At 42.6% G+C, this 18,564-nt stretch overlaps 1 protein-coding gene across 1 annotated transcript in view; it reads left to right on the plus strand.

Annotated features, from left to right (window-relative positions):
* sntg1 (syntrophin, gamma 1) overlaps positions 1-18,564 on the plus strand; it is a 28,904-nt gene that overhangs the window by 3,335 nt on the left and 7,005 nt on the right. The window contains exons 2-14 of the mRNA XM_048264626.1: positions 3,641-3,862; positions 4,793-4,847; positions 11,191-11,325; positions 11,512-11,568; positions 11,657-11,714; positions 11,803-11,846; positions 12,037-12,078; positions 12,223-12,325; positions 12,419-12,501; positions 13,431-13,561; positions 14,513-14,642; positions 17,194-17,232; positions 18,054-18,170. Coding sequence (XP_048120583.1) covers positions 4,821-4,847; positions 11,191-11,325; positions 11,512-11,568; positions 11,657-11,714; positions 11,803-11,846; positions 12,037-12,078; positions 12,223-12,325; positions 12,419-12,501; positions 13,431-13,561; positions 14,513-14,642; positions 17,194-17,232; positions 18,054-18,170 — 966 coding nt within the window. The 5' untranslated portion in view covers positions 3,641-3,862; positions 4,793-4,820. The remainder of the gene's footprint in view (positions 1-3,640; positions 3,863-4,792; positions 4,848-11,190; positions 11,326-11,511; positions 11,569-11,656; positions 11,715-11,802; positions 11,847-12,036; positions 12,079-12,222; positions 12,326-12,418; positions 12,502-13,430; positions 13,562-14,512; positions 14,643-17,193; positions 17,233-18,053; positions 18,171-18,564) is intronic.

Genomic DNA, 18,564 nt, shown 5'->3' on the forward strand with positions numbered 1-18,564 from the left:
ATGAAAACATCTTGTTGCCAGCCATTGCTAACCTGATTCTAGGCAGTGATGGAAATGATGGTCATTCTGCTGATAATAGTAAGCTGAGTCATAATGTCTTTGAGATGCAGCAGCTTGAAGAGTGTGTATACGAACGCCTGTGTTAGCGCAGCTCAGATGCCCAGGGATCACAGATGCAAATTAGCTATGTAACTAACTTTGGTGCAGCAATTGTGTTGTTCATGGCCCCCGTCAAATAAACTGAACTAAACATGCACATGTTCTTCTAGTTTTGCTGTTATAGTATAGTATAAGTATACTCTTTTGATCCCGTGAGGGAAATTTGGTCTCTGCATTTATCCCAATCCGTGAATTAGTGAAACACACTCAGCACACAGGGAACACACACTAATCCCGGCTCAGTGAGCTGCCTGCAACAACAGTGGCGCTCGGGGAGCACTGAGGGGTTAGGTGCCTTGCTCAAGGGCACTTCAGCCGTGCCTACTGGTCGGGGTTCGAACCGGCAACCCTCCGGTTACAAGTCCGAAGCGCTAACCATAGGCCATGACTGTTGTGATCATGTCTCTCATCTCAATCAGTCTATCACAGTGTTTGAAAGAATATCTCCATATCATGTGAATCAGCAAAGATTTTTTTTTTCTCCCCCCCTTCATAACTGCTTACTCTTCCATCTAGCGATAGGTAGCTCCCTTAAAATACTGCTGCTGGCAATCTAATCAGCTTTGACTCGCCGAAGCATGAAATAAGCGAAACTCTCATTTTATCTGCGGGCATCCACTAGTTTTGATCCTAGGGAGCAGACATACTAATGAAAATGTGTGTCGCTTGGGTCAAAAGGGTCTGCTAAATGAATAAATAGGATAAATGGGGATTTTGTTTTCTCTTAAAATCTGAGCCAGTGCTTCAGAGCTTGCATGCATATGTGCAGGCAGTGCTCAAGGGCATGTCTTGTTGATAAAATTTGTGTTGTGCACATCGATTGGAAAAGAAGTGGTACACACAAGCGCATCGGCTCATCTCTTCCCTTAGCCTACTGGGTAGTGTCTTTGTTTCAGAGTATGCTGAAGAAGACATCTATAACTGGTCTTCGCATGTGGCCCACTGTAGACAGCAGGGCACACGCAGCACACAGCAGCCCGTCTAATACCAATTAAAGTACGTGTACCAGACATATGGATTTACAAAGGATTTCTTGACATATAGAGCAAAGAATACACAGGTTAGTTAGTGCAAACACACATTCAATGGTTTCAATGGTTGCTACGGAAGCATAATATCTCCACATGCTGCAGCTCTGTATGGCATATCTGTTATGAAGTAGAGTTATTTTCTTTAAGAAGAGAGAAGTGGCTGCTGTCCTATGGATTCCATATAATATGGTTACCATAGACCCAGATGTGAGTATAGCCTGCAGATTCAGACTGGTGAAAGGCCAGCAATCACAAACTTAAAGTTATTTTCAGATGGCCTTTTAGATGCAAGGCAGACAAGATCATGAAGCAGAGCCCTGAAAACATCTATCAGCCAGCCATTCACAAGTTTAAACCGCAAACAAATATCAGGTTCAATAGAAAAAATAATAGAGGGAAACCAACATAATGTTTCGATTGAAAGCACATTTACTTTAGTGACTGTTCGGCCAGAGTGTTTGCCGCAAATATATGTGGGTGTCTGGTCAATTTAAGTATTTCACTTTGATAAATCTTATGGGATTAGTCAGATAAGCTGGGAATGGCTACCCATGTGTTAAGGAATGGATTTAGGGTGCTGCCCAGAGTCAAATTAAACTCTGCTGCTATTTGCAAAGTGAGGGTTGATTAATTTAGGATCTTATGTTATCTCCAAGGTATTAAGGCCATATTCATATAAGCTTATAGTGATAAATGAGACTGCAGTGTACTGGAATGGAATGTTTCCTGCGCTGTGTTATCCAGCTGACCTCATGTGCCGTGGGCTCGCCGGGTTAGCTACTCTCCATAATGGACTGAAATAAATGTATGAAGTGGATCTTAAAGTGTAACATTTTTAAGTACTCTTCATTACTCAATTTAGTTTACTTTGCACTTGAAAGTGAACATTTTTATCAGTTGGACATTAATAAGAATTTCACACAACCTACTTTTCAGGTCTTGGTTTGCCTTTTTTTGGACTGTGTAGGATTTGTGATGCTGTGAATATTAAGCTGTGTGGTCTTTGTGTTTCTGAATGAAAGGCGAATCCTGCCAGGGATACATTATTGCCTATGCATGTAGATGCTCTCCCAGCAGAAGTGTCTCGCATACGTGCCATCAGAGAATACAAAGCTGTACAAGCTTTAAAATCCCACCCCAGTCTTTCACAAGTTGTGCATTTTGTAAAACTGTAGATCCCCTCAGCGTGACATCTTGTGCAGAAAAACACAGTGCAGTGGTTCAGTTGATCTTTTTAAAGGGACTCCATGTGATTTTTTTTAATGGGATTTTTTATTTGAACGGTGTTACAGGAAGTAAGTGAATGCACACCTGAAAAATACAACTGTACTGTAAATAGTACTTTAGATCATTACATTGATCAGAAATCAATGTCCATAACAACACTGAATAATTTAGTGGTGAATGCAACTATATATGAATACCTTCATTGACAGCTTTTTTGTATTGACTGACCCTGAATGAACTAGCCAAATTCAGTTTTTCAACCTTTGCATGCTTGACATAAGTCCGGCTGTTGTAATCAGAAATACACACGTTATTCTCTGTGGTATGGTATACTCCATTTGTGCCATGAATCTTGTTGATCTCTATTGGCATGTACCTGGTTGTGTAAGGTTCTGTCAGGCCAAGTCCCATCCATCACCACAGCTAAGGTCAGTCACTGGCCCTTTTAAAATGTCAGTCTTTAATTTTTCTCAGTTTCTTTATGGTGCAGAATTGATCTGGTTTCAAACACAGTTGAAGTTCCATCAACTGACACACATCTCAATTAATTAACAGTAAAGGATCATTGTTTAGCCAGTGGCAGCATGGTTTGACATGTTAAGGTCACAATGGTTAAATAGGCAAATAGGCACCATCTTCCAGATGAGATGGTGGCCAGCAATTTAATTGTGTGTGTGTGTGTGAGAGAGAGAGAGAATGAGAGAGAGAGTGAGTGAGAGAGAGAGAGGGACAGAGAGAGAGAGAGAGATCAAAGCTGTTGAATCAAAGTTATACCTTGTCATGTTTTTAGGCACAGGTTATGACAAAATTGAATGTTGATACATCTGTCCCTTAGTCTCACTCACTTTATTTCCTGGTCCATGTTTCTATTCCTGGTGTAAAATCTTGGAGCTGAGAGTCTGGGAAGTGAGGCATGAGAGAGCTGACAAGAGTCAGCAAATTGTACTGCCGGAGAGATCACTTGATAGAATTTAGCCATTTATGCACATCCTGAGCAAGCTCTCACCTTATGCCCCTTATTGCATTTAGTGGGAAATACAGACAAGAAGAGAAACCATACTATCAAGAAGAAGCATTTCTGAAACGAGGGACCTTTTTTACTGTTTGATAGTCACTTACTGGGAGTCCTAGGAGACTTGCGGAGAAGGCCCCCAGTTTAAACGTAGGGCAATATGTCAATCATGCCGACTTGAGCCTGAGTGCTACTGTGCTCTCTCCTTCAGCTCATGGGATCCAGGGGATTACTGTGGCAGGTCTGTGGCCCAGCTTTCAACAAAGCTCGTCTGATCTGAGATCAGTAGCGGTCTCATCGCCCGACCGGCTGACGTCCGCACGCCTGCGTTTGGCTGTCCAGCTGCAGGGGCCTCGAGACGACCTCCAGCAAGGGCTCACCTCATTCATGGCTTGACCTCCTCACAGTACGCGCTGTGGACAGTTCCATCGAGGTAAGTCTGTGAAAGGCCGGGAGAGAAACCAAATCATAAGTGTCTTTTTCAGCTCACAACCTAAATGTTGTTTCCACTTTCCACATGCATGCAGCTGCATGGTAGTTTCATGCCCGTTTTAGTTATGCAAAGAGCTCTTATCTACTAAGGCCCAGTTATAGCTGCTGTGTAAATAGAACAAGAGGAATTATTCAACACATGCTAAGACATACACTGTGTGAAAGATGTCAGTATGATTCAGGCCAAACGGTTACCACTTAGATGTAGAGAGAAACAACTGGATCCTGAGCTCGGACTCAGCTAATTTCTCTCCAATAGTGGTTTTGATGTTCCACAATTCCCTGAGACAAAGCACGGCACATTTGCAGCTGTCTTAGTATTCCGTGTGTTGTGTTAGGTTGCAGCTTATTTGATTTCCTTGCATTCTCCCCGTTCGCTGACAAATAACAGTTGGTCTGATTAAGAAAGATCCCCATTCACAGCCAATGTCTTCCTGCTCTGCTCAACCCACACTGAAGCAAAAATAATGGTGCCCAAGTGGTAAGAGCTGTGGCTTCTAAAGCCATTTATTAGCACGCTAAAGCTCTCAGTCTGTGAATGAATTATTTACAATGGAGGTTAATAGTCTGCTGTCTCCTGCAGCCTGGGACTCTTGGACCTTATTCTATCAAAGGAAATAAGTCAAGGAACTCATTTGAGTATAAAGAATGATATACTAGCACAGTTGACATTGAACATTACCATCAGATGCTTAATGTACATATTAATGCCTTTAATGCTGCAGTATGCGTAGTGAACTCTGTTTTTGTGACACAGTGTTAAACAGTGTCACTGTGTGTGCTATCCCTATTAATGAATTATTATGTAAGGATTTCCCAATTCATACTTCTATGGCAAGCTTATGAATGTGTTTGTTTCTTTTTATTGTAGGGCAGTCTCCCTCTAAGTACCATAGCACATGGATTTCAAGACTTCAAATGAAGAGGTATAATGGAAAGATTATTGATGTACCCGTGAAATCATTGCTGATTAATGTGCCCATGAAATCTCCCTTTTGCTGGTCTGATCTTGTTTTATGTCTGCCTGGAAATGTTTGTCTAGTGCTGCAGGAGACGATGCAGATATGTGAGGCATTTGTCTTGACTCATGTTTGCGAGCTGTAAAAATCAAAAGGTTTCTGTTAAATCATTAGCATAAGCACAGCGATGCGGATTTAGCTGTTTTTGCATTTATGCCGTATTATGTCAAATTACCCTGATGATTTAGCATGCAGCATCACTGCAATAAAACAGCCTGACTGTTTTTATGCTGATATCAGGTGGTGGCTCATCGCTGGAGGCGCTGGTCTTACCCAAGCTGTGGTGAAGAGTCTGGTTTGCTTTAGCAATATTACCTTTGACTTTGAGATGCTCCTGCAGCCAGCACTGTGTTGACTAAGCTCCCATAGGTAGGATTCCCAGAGTGCAGAATGTGTTTCCCTCCCTTTGCCAGCGGGGCAGTCAGCATGGGCACACTTCCCTCATTGACATAAGAGTACCACAGAGGTGTATACAACATATCCACAATACGTTTTCATTGAAATTCACTCTTCCAAAGATTGTGTGACTGTACAAGCTAAAGCTAGTCTTGCTACTCCCCGGCTGTGATGGGCTATTACACAGTAAACAAAAAGGGCCCAGTGCTTTGGCTATTGTGGTTTGTAAACATCAATGCCAGCTGCTGTTCAGAAGCATCACACAGGTTTAAATATGGAAACTACGCCTCCATCTCTAATTCTTAAGAAGTTGGTGAATATGCTGAACGAGGCTTTTGTAAAACCTTGTTGAGTGACTTTATTCTTATTTATTTCACATACAGGCAATGTAAAAATTAATTGATTGATGAACAGATATGTCTATTTTGACTGACATACTGTACTGTAGACAAGAGTGTCACTTTCTTTGTTGTTGGATTCTTGTTTGTTTTAGGAAATTAATTATAGTCAAGTCTATTTATTTTTATAGCACATTTAAAAGCAACAGCATTGCACCAAAGTGCTTTACATAAAATTAAAAGTTTACTTAAAAACTCAAAGATAACAAAAGATGGCCCTTGTAATAATACTAATGAACATAAAAAAGCTTTATTATGACCGCCGCGCAGCGAAGCGTGGACATGTAACCCCACATGGATAGCATGGAACCATCGTTTTTCGTTTTGATCTGTAGCCCCCCCGCTGAATTGGACCCCCCGAAAGGAGGGTAGGGCAGACACAGTTTTCTGTGAATATCTCGAAAACCGTAGGGTTTAGGAGGACCATGTTTTTTTTGTATGTTGATCTCAAGGGGCCATGTCAACCCATTCCATAACCACTCATTTCATGTATAGCGCCACCTAGTTAAACACAAAAAAGTAAAAATGAGGTGGTGTAATTGAAGGTATCTGTGACCTAACATAGTCAAAACTGCACGAAATTGGAAGTGTAGGATCATTATGACACCCTCTGTATGCACGCCAAGTTTTGTGGAATTCCGTTCATGGGGGGCCACACAATAAATTAATTTATGTTACTATACACCAACTGGCCTGTAGGTGGCCGGAGACAGTTTTCTGTGAATATCTCGAGAACCGTAGGGCCTAGGAGGTCCACCTTTTTTTTGTATGTTGGTCTTAAGGGGGCATGTCAACCCATCCCATTACCACGTATTTCATGTATAGCGCCACCTAGTTAAAAATTAAAAAGCAAAAAATTAGGTGTTTTCATCTCAATATCTCTGGCTGACAAGGTCAAAACTGCACGAAATTAAAAGTGTAGGATCATTATGACACCCTCTGAATGCATGCCAAGTTGTGTGTACTTTCATTCATGGGGGGCCTTACAATAAAATAATTTATGTGTACATTTAGTGACGTACACCAACAAGGATTCCCGGGACACTGAAAGACCGGGGTACACAAAACTTGGTGGGCATGTACCCCCACATGGATAGCATGGAACCCCCGAAAGGAGGGTAGGGCAGACACAGTTCTCTGTGAATCTTTTATAGTGTGTTGGTCTCAAGGGCCCACATCAACCTGGCTCATAATCACTCATTTGTGATTTGCCCCCCCCCGGTAAAAAATGAAAATCAGTAGGATTAAAAGAAAGCCAAAATAAATATTCATCATCATCATCATCATGGCTGCATTTTCAGTATTGGCGAGAAGTAGTCGTTTGTCCACTAGATGGCGCATCGTTGCAGTGAGACGTAATTTTGTTGGAAGTTAAAAGTGGGTTGGAAAAAACAATGGACGCTTCATACAAGGACTGTAATTTACCGCTTGCCAACATCTAATAAGGATAGGACGATGTTCACATGAAGTGTAATTCCCATTTCTTCTTGAAGCCCGAAATAAATCTGAGGATGTTTATCGGACATGCTTGGTTTTACTGCAGGTACGTTAATCTTGTAATATCAATAAGGACCTAGGTAATGTTACCGTTAAGCGTTGGTTGAGTGATGGAGGCATTTGATTTATTGCATTTGTAGAAAACTATAAATGCGGTTATACCAAGCAAATGTATAGCAGCACTGTTTGTATCTTTCGACTGTCATTTATTGCACGCGCTACAAAATCATTCTGTGCAATGGAAGATTTACCAACGCTTACACCGGGTCTGATACAGTTTTGCCTATACATGTGTGAGACTGAGACGCCTGTTTATTTTGTTTTAAGTGCGTGCAGGGTGTGAGAGGGGAATCGATGTGCTTTGATTACAGCTTGGTAGTTGTAGTCTGTGAAATTAAAAAGCACGTGTGTGTGAAGTATCCAAACAATGACACCTTCATTTCATTATGGCTGCTTTAGCAAAACACCTTAAGCTACTGTGTAGTGGGTCCCATTTAGAAGTGGCTACTTCATTCGCGCTTTCCTTGACTCATGGAGCTGCGTGAATGTTATTACAACTTTTCGCCACGATATGACAGTTTAAATCCGCTTGATACTGTAAGGCGTAAGCCATTGGTTTCCAAAGGAGATTTTATTTGTGTCGCCAGCATAGCCTATTGACAATTTATGTGAAACCAATTCTGGGTGAACCCAGCCTGATCTGCCCGCTATTTATTTTTTGATTTCTTAAAAGATTGAGCTTGGTCTGGTGAAAGCCAGACTAGCCATGGATCTCAGTTAAACAATGCAAGGGAACATGAATCAGCCTATATTTGCACTAACAATAACGGACAAAAGCTCTTCAACTTTGGCCCGTTAAAATGTGTATGAACAGTCTAGCGACGCATTTCATCAAGGCCCATTTGGACATGTCAGTTATTTGCACCACTGGTTAGATGTAAAACAGCATTTCGTTTCAGACTAGGCTACTGTTACTTAATTTGTGCATTAACAATAACGTTTCAGACTACTGTTACTTAATTTGTGCATTGACAATAAAGTATTACATGAACTAAAGATGACTAAAATCTTATGTAAGAAGAAGAAACATTCACAAAAAATCCATCCATCCAAAAATGACCTTTGTTTTTGATAGCTGTTGAAAATGGCATGGAACTGACAGAGATGTTTTTTGTTTAAAAATACATAAAAAATAAATAAATAAATAAATAACATTATGCTGATACCTTTTGCTTTTCCCAAATACAATGTAGCCTACAGGTGTAAGTGACCTTTCATCAATCCAGTTGCAATGGATGAACTGTGATGAACTGCCCTACTTGTGATTGTTTAGAGATTTTAAAGGTTTTATAACAATTCTACATCTTCTTTGGCTATTCTACAATCAATTCACCTTTTCAGCACCAGTAGGGTACTTTCTGTGCAGCCGCACACACACACTCAGGCATGCCAAACATGCATACACAAAAGTTTCAAGAGTGGGGGATGGAGTAAAATATGGAGACAAATTGAAGTGTGATTTATTTTCGCGGAACGGATGTACAGGACTGAGCGGCGGTCATATTTTGTACCGCTATGCGGTACATCTAGTTTAAATGGCATTAATTCCTTTAATAATGTGGCTCAGTTAAGCTGCTCTTGAGTGACATTAAAAAAACATATTTTCTGAAAGATAGCATTCATTTTCATTGTAGCATTATTGTTCTTTGACTTCACTGTAAACCCAAGCCACCAACATGTTTTGCACCTGGCATCTGCCTCTGGAGGTGTGAAAATCTGTCATGTTGGAATATTCACTCTGAAGCTCAATAAATTAATATATGTGTACATTTAGTGACTATACAATACACATGCACACACACACACACGCACTCATGAACACACGCAAACACACATATAAAGATACATGCACACACACACACACACATAAACACACACACACACACACACACACACACACACACACACACACACACACATACACACACATAAATGCACACCCACGCATAAACACAAACACGTACACGAACGCATGCACTTGCACCCACACACACACACACGCACACACATATGCAGGCAAGCAGGCACAAGCACACACCCCACACACATAGGCAGGCTAGCAGGCACAAGCACATACACACACACACACACACACACACACACACACACACACACACAAAACACACACATACACACACCATTACCCCCACAGACACACACTCACAAGCGAACACATGCACACACAGACACACATACACATGCAGGCAAGCAGACACACACACACACACACACACACACATACACACCCCATTACCCCTGCAGACACACTCACACACGAAAAACTCACACACAGAGAAGCACAACTTTCAGGCTACTGCACGCTAGCCCAGCTCATTAACCACTACACTACCACCGCGCCATTTACATACACAATAGTTGCAAGAGTAGGGGATGGAGTAGGAGATGGAAATAAATTGTCAAGCGTGATTTGTTTTTGCGGAGAGAATGTGCAGGACTGAGTGATGGTCATATTTTGTACCGCTTTGCAGTACTACTAGTTCATTAGACTTTTAAGCACTTGGATTCTGTGAAAGCTCCTAATGGACCATCTAACAAGCACAGTGACACAATGTGTGTTATCTACGTCCTTGATCATTGCTAAGTAGCTGACTGCTCGGACAATAAAATGAAAACAAAAGGAACAGGAATTTGTCACATAGTACTTGGGGAGATTGGCTTTTGATGTATTGGTAGCACCATGTTTGCAATATAGATGTTGCTTAGCTTTACAGGAGCCATCCTTGCGACAGTCACACTCTCTAAGAGGAACCTCTCTGTTTGACTTTGTGCCATGACTCACTCCTGGTGTTCCTCTTTACTGTAAATCCCTCTCGGTGTCTCTCTACACTTGTAGATGCAGACACCATGATACAAAGCATAATTCCACTGCTCACTGTATGAAAACATTCATACTCGCTGTGCACTTTCACAAATGCCACAAAGTCACAGGCAATTGTAAAGCTCTATCTAAAAATAGGCAACGCAGTCTTCACATTTTTTGGCTTGAGGATGACAAATGCACCCTGTTTGGCAGCTTTCTAAAGCATGCTGTCATTGACGTTTGTCATTAATAAACTTGTAATGAATAGTTGAGCCCCATCCCTTAGGTTTCACTGCAATTTCAAGGACAAGATAGGCATCCCAATTAGCGTGGGGGTGGGTCTACAGAAGGGTCATTTACATGTGTTCACAGATGACAGACATTTCACAGCTTTCCTCAGGCTGTATGTGCGTGAGTGAAATTAGTTATTTAGCCAGTCCATGATGGACTTTGATTGCTATGTACTGTAGTTTGATAGGTGGGTTGGATCGACTCTCATGTTAGACTCAGATAGATAGAGTCCGTTTATTGATCAAATTTACTAGATTATTCTAAATTGTTTTTTTAGACATTCCCTGGCTACTACATGCCAGATTAAATAGACCATAATCTTACTCATAATTTTCAAATGCATTAACTGGATGCCCAGTTATGGGTTTACTATGTTGTTCCTTTCTCTACAATGTAGTTTATCCTCAGTTTTGAGTGTTTTTTTGAAAGGTCTGTCAGTTTTCCCTCTTTTTGTTTTTCAATTGTTTCCCTCTTACTTTTCACTTAATCCATTTTATGTGATTTTAATACTATTGCCTTGAAACTTTTGAACTATTGAAACTTTTGGAGTATAGAATTACATCAACATGACCATGAACAACAACAGTGATACAAAAAATTGAATAATGAACCATACCAGCGTAATAAGTCCAGGTTTCACGAAGCAGAAATTGAGAGTTTGGTTTGTCGTCTAAGCCGTGTCCCTAAATGTTGTCTGACAATTCATTACATTTAATTTCATGGCCCGTTAAGTGCTCATTGTAAATGAGAGATGACAAATGCTTGTGCTGGTATTGATTGCTTACAGACGAAGACTGGGATTTATTTGCTTCAAGATGGCAACGAAGAACCTTTCAATGTACGCCTGCATCTGGCCAAAGACATTCTGACCATTCAGGAGCAAGATGTTATCTGTGTGTCTGGGGAGCCCTTCTATTCCAGTGTGAGTGATCCAGTAATTCAATGTGAAATTGAGACAGCACGCTGACATTTAAAGTGTGAAAGCAAAACATGTCGAGAATTCATAAAGATGGCCCATGACACATCCTCTCTTTTTGTGTTTGTCTGTTTCATGCTCTTATTTCCTTTGTTCTCTATGTTAATTCCACTTGGTGAATGTTCTTCACAGGAAAGAACTGTGACCATCCGCCGTCAGACAATTGGAGGATTTGGCCTGAGCATCAAGGTATGTTCTCAAAAACAGTGACACACAACATGGCTGAACAGCACAAATGATCCCTGTAAAAGCTAACGCTACTATCCATGTCCTGCAGGGTGGAGCCGAACACAAAATCCCGGTTGTGATATCAAAAATATCAAAAGAACAAAAGGGTAAGCTTTCATCTGTCTGCCTGCATTTCTTATGGTGGTGTAGGTATCTGCTCCTGAAGTGACGTGTAGATGTTCTTTGCTTGAACAGCTGAACTCTCTGGACTGCTCTTCATCGGAGATGGGATACTTCAGGTAAGGCTCACTGATTCCCCACTCACTCTCTGTTTATCTCTATGGTGCTGCATTCATCAAAAACACTCTGGGGGCATTAATCAGGTGCACTCTTATAATGCTGTATTTTATAAGCACTCGGCACATTTCCTACACCGTTACTCTAACACGGTGTCCTTTATCAGCACATTGTGTTCTTGTTGTCTTTTAGATTAATGGAATTAACGTGAGAAGCTATCGACATGAGGAGGTGGTAAGTTGCAGATTTGTGCCTCTAATTTTGCATATCTGCAAGCTCCGTGTAAATCTGAAGATACCGTGTGTGAACAGTTCAGATTGTGTTTTTCGATGTGGAAGCGTACCCCGCTTTAGATCTGGGGCCGTCACCTTGTTTCAGGTGCAGGTGCTGAGGAATGCTGGGGAGGAAGTCACCTTGACCGTCTCTTTCCTCAAGAGGACACCAGCCTTCCTAAAACTCCCCCTCTGCGAAGACTGCACCTGTATGGCCTAGATTGCGTTCGAGACACCTAACCATTCATCTTGTGTCCTCCTCTTTTTTCTTACGTTAAAAATCGACCCTCTCTCCTTCCAAGGTGTTCCAAGTGACCAGAGTAGCGGCACGTCGTCGCCGCTCTGTGACAGTGGCCTGCACTTGAACTATCATCCCAACAACACGGTACGTTTCCCTCCAGAAACCACTCACTTTGCTGCTAACACAGAGGCTTAAGTCGTATGTGCTTGCAGTGGGCATTTTTCAAGGTAAAGCAAATTGGCGTCATTAGAGGGGCTACTATAGTATAGACTCTCTGCACTCAGTTCGTGGGCGTGGATTTTATCCGTCTTCCTTCCTTTCTTGCTTCCACTAGAGTGTGACTGATCTGCACTGCTTACTATGACATTGTCTCCTGCACAGAGGGATGCATTACAGATCCAGGGGCCTTGCGACGGCATGTTTCCTGGCTCTGTATTGCCGTAATATTTCACTGAGCTCTAAAACCCTGAAGTTGTGCGTCCCTGGTGTTTTGTGAGACATGAAGCAAATGAAGCATGGTAATCCATGGTCTCTCTTACACTGCCACTTAGCTCCCATTGCACAAGCATAATTGACCAGCAACAATAGAGACAGAGGCCTGTAACAATGTCTGGTTCACAGTCTGCACCATTGATTTTGGTGACCAAGGCCCTCACATCCTTAGCGGTTTTCTTTCATTTTTGCCATGTGTATCATGCCAAGCACGTTGAAGTCTAATCCAGGCAAATATGGTGGGCTAATTAGCACGCCGCTAATGTTTGCACTCACTCCCCAGTGGCCTTGTGTCACGTGCAGTATTGACCATGACTAAACAGCGTCTCGTGGTGCAACCCTGCTGTCGTGCATAAAGGCGATTTCTTCCGCTCTGCTATGCATGCTTTATGCTGGTTATGACATGTGTGACATGACATAAGATGCTCGGCAGAGGCCCCGCTGACTCAAAGCCACGTGAATTACAGGGAAAGCATGTCGCCCACGTAGCAGTGGGATTTTAGTTTTTTAAAAACAAAACAATATAATAATAATAATAATTAATATAAAAAGAAACATCTGTTGTGTTTGTGTTTGTCCAGGACACGCTGTCGTGCTCGTCGTGGCCCACCTCCCCTGGCCTGCGGTGGGAGAAGAGATGGGTGGACCTGCGGCTCATCCCCCTCCTCCACTCGCGCCTCTCCCACTACCTGCCAGGCTCGGATGTGTGCAGGTTAGCCGCTTTCGCTGTTGGGGCTGACCCTGGCTGTCTGTCAGCAGCCTGCTGCAGGGCACGCACCAGTGGCACGCCGCTGGATGCCTCAGACAGGGAGCGGCAGTATGCAGTGGGTTGGGAGGCGAAGAACAGGACTATCTATTTATCTATTTCATGTTTTTAAATGCGGTCTTGAAAATATAATATCTTGTTTACCACTCTGAATTTACTTCTTTTCATTTAATGTCCTGAATAGTGTTCTCTCTAAATCCAGGGCATTACATGCCATATGTAGAAGGAAATTGAGAGTTGTCCACAGAAGACCACACTTATGAGGAATCTACCATGGTAGATTGACTCCTACGTATTCTCCCTCTCCTTATATACACACAGGGGGTGTGTGGGGAGGTGGTGATGGTGTCAAACTGATTCATGACTACAGAATGCATAGTGAGCAGAAGATAGCGATTTGTTTCCCCTTATAGAGACAATAGCCTAATTCTGTCAATGGGGTCAAATCAACTGAGTTAGTTAGCTCAGATTTTTCTATTTCACAATATTGTGTGGATTTTATTTACATCTTGTTTCCACACAGAAACTCAAGGATCTTTACAGAAGTGCTGTATCAAATAAGATGCATTGTATCAAATCAGTCAATAAAGTAAGAATATAGTTCTTCAGTCAGTGGCCAATATGAGATTAGTTAAGACTGAATGAGACAAATACCAGTATAGACAGGTTTATACACTGTAATTATCTTCACCCACACTGATAATTTATACATCTTCCTCAAATATTAGAAAATGTTTCAAAGCGTTCTTCTCTGTACCAGTGGAGTGCTTTCAAAGCCCAATGTGAGAGCTAATGAATTCAGATATGATCCTGGTTCTACGTTAACTATGTGGAAATATCCCATTATGAAATAAAGCGATCTCTTGACACCGTTTTCCCTCACTGTTGTTTCTGCAGGCAAAATGCCTTTCAAGTGATTGCCGTGGATGGGGTGTGCAGTGGGGTGATTCAGTGCCCGACTGCTGAGGAGTGCCTCGAATGGCTCCAGGCAGTAGCAACCAATATATCAGCTCTCACAAAGCACAACGTGAGTATCAAAATGCCCTTGTTCTTCCTACGTTTGAAATGTGGGGAGGGGGGGAGACTTTTAGCAAACGATTATCACAAAGGCCTTTTAAAGGAGTGTATTTCATTAATGTAGGCACTCTTTATCTCAGCTTGTTCCTTGGCTTCTGAGAGCCTGGATTCTTTCAAATAGCCCCCGAGAAGCTTCACGCTGGAGAAAAAAACCCTTTAAAGGACATGTTATGCTTGCTTCAAGGAAAGCTTGCAGTGTCTATGAGTGAATAAGCTGGGGAGTAGACACTGCCAGGTTCAGTGCCGATCCATCACTTCGTTTCAATTAGTGACTTGCCTGTTGCCATGTCATCCTTGTGACAGATCATATCAGGTAGCAGCTAATTACTACTCGTCAGGTTATCAAAACAGCTGCTCCGTGGCAAAGCAAGTGTTTGTTTTGAGTCGACAAGACTAAGTGGACTGAATAAATAATAGTTTGGCAGCCTGGTGTGGCGAGGGTACGTTTTAAAGTCCCGTTGTCAGTTTCATTTCTGTGGCAATGAATGCTGCTGGTGAAAAAAATAAAAACTAGTGGCCCCCAAAGATCATCCATAATTCAGCCTCATATATTATGGAATGACAATGGCAGGGGTGGCAGGGAAATTACAGCGCACTCAGGAGACTGGATTTCTCTGCTCCGATGCTCTGCTCCAACATCTCCTGATTTTTCCCTTCCAATGCAAAGGGGAGTGTCCTAAATCATCCTGTTGAGGTAAAGTTGGAGAGTACGATTCTGGATGTTGGTATTCTGAGCTCCACAGCCCTCTTGTCTGTGTGTCAGATGCAGTGTGTGGATAAGATAGAATTCAGTTAGCTCAAAGAATTTGACTACAAAGGTGTATTGGGTTAGATTCACAGACCAAACCTTTAATCCTCTGAAACCCTCTGCTCAGAACAGTCTTTTATACATTTACTGAATGTTCCACGTGTTTCATGGTTAAAATGACATGCATTCCTTTACTGTGTGTGCCTTGCTGGATGTGTGCTGCAAGCATGCTTTTGGACACTACTGAAATGACGCATAGGCACTAACATTTCGCTAAATTGAGCAGACGTCTTTAACGTCGGCTGCCACCAAGCGCTTCATGCGTCTATTGCTTGTTGACTAGCTGCGCTTCTTAACGCTCACAAAGAAAATCTAATATTCTAGGACATCATGAAAAACAGTCTGTGACCTTACTCTCCCAGTGGCTAAAATCTTTCAAGCATGGTGACCACAGAGGCGCTCCAAGAGCACGCGAGGGTAACCAAGATGAGGCTTCTCCTCGGTTTCATTCCTCCTGCCAGACCGGCTGGGCCATGAGGCACAAAGCTCCCGGCAAAGAAAGAAAGAAAGAAGGAAAGGAAGCAGAAGTGAGAAAGAAGGAAAGTAAAAAATGAAAGAAAAGTAAGAGAAGAAAACCTTGGTCTCGTTGCACTCATGTCTCTTTGGCTTGGGAGCGAGCGGAGCATCTCAGTTAATGAGTGGGCGCTCTTAGTCACTGATGCTGCGGAGATGCTAATGCTAATAATGAGGTAGCCTGAGGGCATCATGGGCTGGAGCTGCAGCCAGAACCCAGGCCACATCCGCATCTACAGTCAGAGTTGGAGACCGAGACGAAGGCAGAGAGGAAGGCAGCACGTGTGTGACAGACTGGACTGGACTGGGCTGGGCTAGACTCCTCTGAGGATGTCATGTGTGATCCGAAGGGCCCCTTTTTAATTGGGGTGAGGTCCTTTAAAGGTCACACACTGCACACCGAGCGCGGCGGGTTGGGGTGGGTTTTATGTTTTCCGGATGATTCTGTCTTGGTACCTCAGAGCTGTGCCCCACGGCTGCCCACTGCTCTTCCCCCATGGCAATGTCTGCTTCTGAGCTCACCGAGTGCCATCCACCAGCTGAGACGTGCTCAGAGATCAGACGCTGACAGATAGTCAAGACCTTGCCTGTGAGGAAGAGAGGGCATTCTGGTATTGTTTTTGCCATTGCTGAGAGGTCCCATTCACCACTCCCAAGCCAACTGAAATCCCTGGCAGTAGAGTTGGTGCAGAGAAGTGTTCTCTCACATCTCTTTATTGTCTGCATCATGAATAAGTGATGAGCTTATCCTTTATTTCCTTCTTGTTTTTCTACTTTCTTCTTATCACAATGTCCACAAATCGTACCGAGTTAATATTCTTTAATCATAAACACCTGCTCATAAGATGATAAGAGTGCAGTAGATTGGCTAATCTAGACATTCTGACAAGGCTGTGGTGAAAACTCTCTGTAGCCACAAATCTCATTTACCTCAAGATGCCTTTTAACAAATGAATGAAATGGAGTGATGCTCACTCTGTAGCAAACAGGAGAGTTCATCTCAAGGACAGGAATGGATGTAGCTCAGCAGATCACAGCCTGTCCTTTGACCACTCACGTAGCAGAATCGTAATAGGAGTGTGGGAGAGGCTGGCGTCTGAAGAGATGTTGCTATGTTGTGGTGATGCCAGCGGTGACCGCAGCTGTGATAATAACCGTGATTATGATCATTATGTTGCAGGTGAAGAAGATTAACCGAAACTTTCCTGTTAATCAGCAGGTAAGGAAACATCTTTCAAAATATATAAAACACATGTTTGTAAATGTATTTATTTGCTGTACCTGTGGATCTGCTTGTGTTCTTTTTATTACCAACACACACACACACACACACACACACACACACACACACACACACACACACACACACCTGCTTTTGTTGTTCACTAAAGTTATGCTTGTGCCCGAGGGTAATGATGTTGTTTAAAATTTTACTGCAGCATATTTACTGAATAGTTTACAAAGGACTTTATGAATAATTCTGTGGATAGTCAGCCTAAACTTCTGTCATGTCAGAACAGATGAAAATGCTACCCTTGGGGCCATAGAGAAAATGCTCATTTGCATCTAATACAAATTAATATCTCATAGATTATTAAAGAATTATTACACAGTCAGGTAGTCTTTTTTAACGTCTTCAAAAATGAAAGATCTTGTGAAAAAACCTTTGTGGTAGTGTTCCATAAAATGCCTGTTGTAACGAAGCATTTTGCCAGAAATTCAGATGACAGTGAGGGCGCATGCGGCTGGTATAGGCATTCCATCAGGAGACGCTCCTCTTAACAATGACCCGTCATGAGGAGTGACAGCTCATCCTGGAGCCATCACATGCAAGGTTCTCCAGAATGTGTCTGCTCAGGCAGCTCCACACTCCTCTAGCTCTCGCTCCGTCTGCTTCTCTCTCTCTCTCTCTCTCTCTCTCGGTCTGCCACTCTCTCTTTCTCTCTCTCTCTCTCTCTCTCTCTCTGTGGTGACACAAGAGGTACGAGGCGGGAAGCTGCAGCGAGTGATTCCCTGCTGTCTGTGTTTGCCCCCTGCCAGATCATTTATATGGGATGGGTGGAGGAAAAAGAGCAGGACATGGGGCAGGACCGAATGTACACACCAAAGTTCCTTGCCTTGAGGGGCTCCTCACTCTTCAAATTCTCAGCACCGCCCGTAAGTCCCTTTGCTCTAAGCTGCGTCCGACCGACTCTTGTGGTGCAGTGTGTGCTGTGTGCTTCCACTGCTGGCCTTCATATTTTATATATATACTGTACATTTTTTATATATGTATGTATTTTTTTGGATAATAGTTTCCTACTCTAGAGGTTTCTAGATTAGAGGCTCTGCAGTTCTCACAATAGACTCCCAATATACCGGCCCTCCTAATGGATCTCAACTGAGGTCATTGAATGGATGGGAGCAACACAGGGCACTGAAGCAGCATTTATATGTCCAGTGTGCCCATTTTCTCCACCATTATTGAGTGTTCACACACACACACACACACACACACCCTCTGGGCTGTGTGAGGGCTTTTTTGTGAAAGTCATTAATCTACTCAGCCATT

Source organism: Alosa alosa, chromosome 1 (assembly GCF_017589495.1).
Source record: "Alosa alosa isolate M-15738 ecotype Scorff River chromosome 1, AALO_Geno_1.1, whole genome shotgun sequence".
Lineage (NCBI taxonomy): Eukaryota > Metazoa > Chordata > Actinopteri > Clupeiformes > Clupeidae > Alosa > Alosa alosa.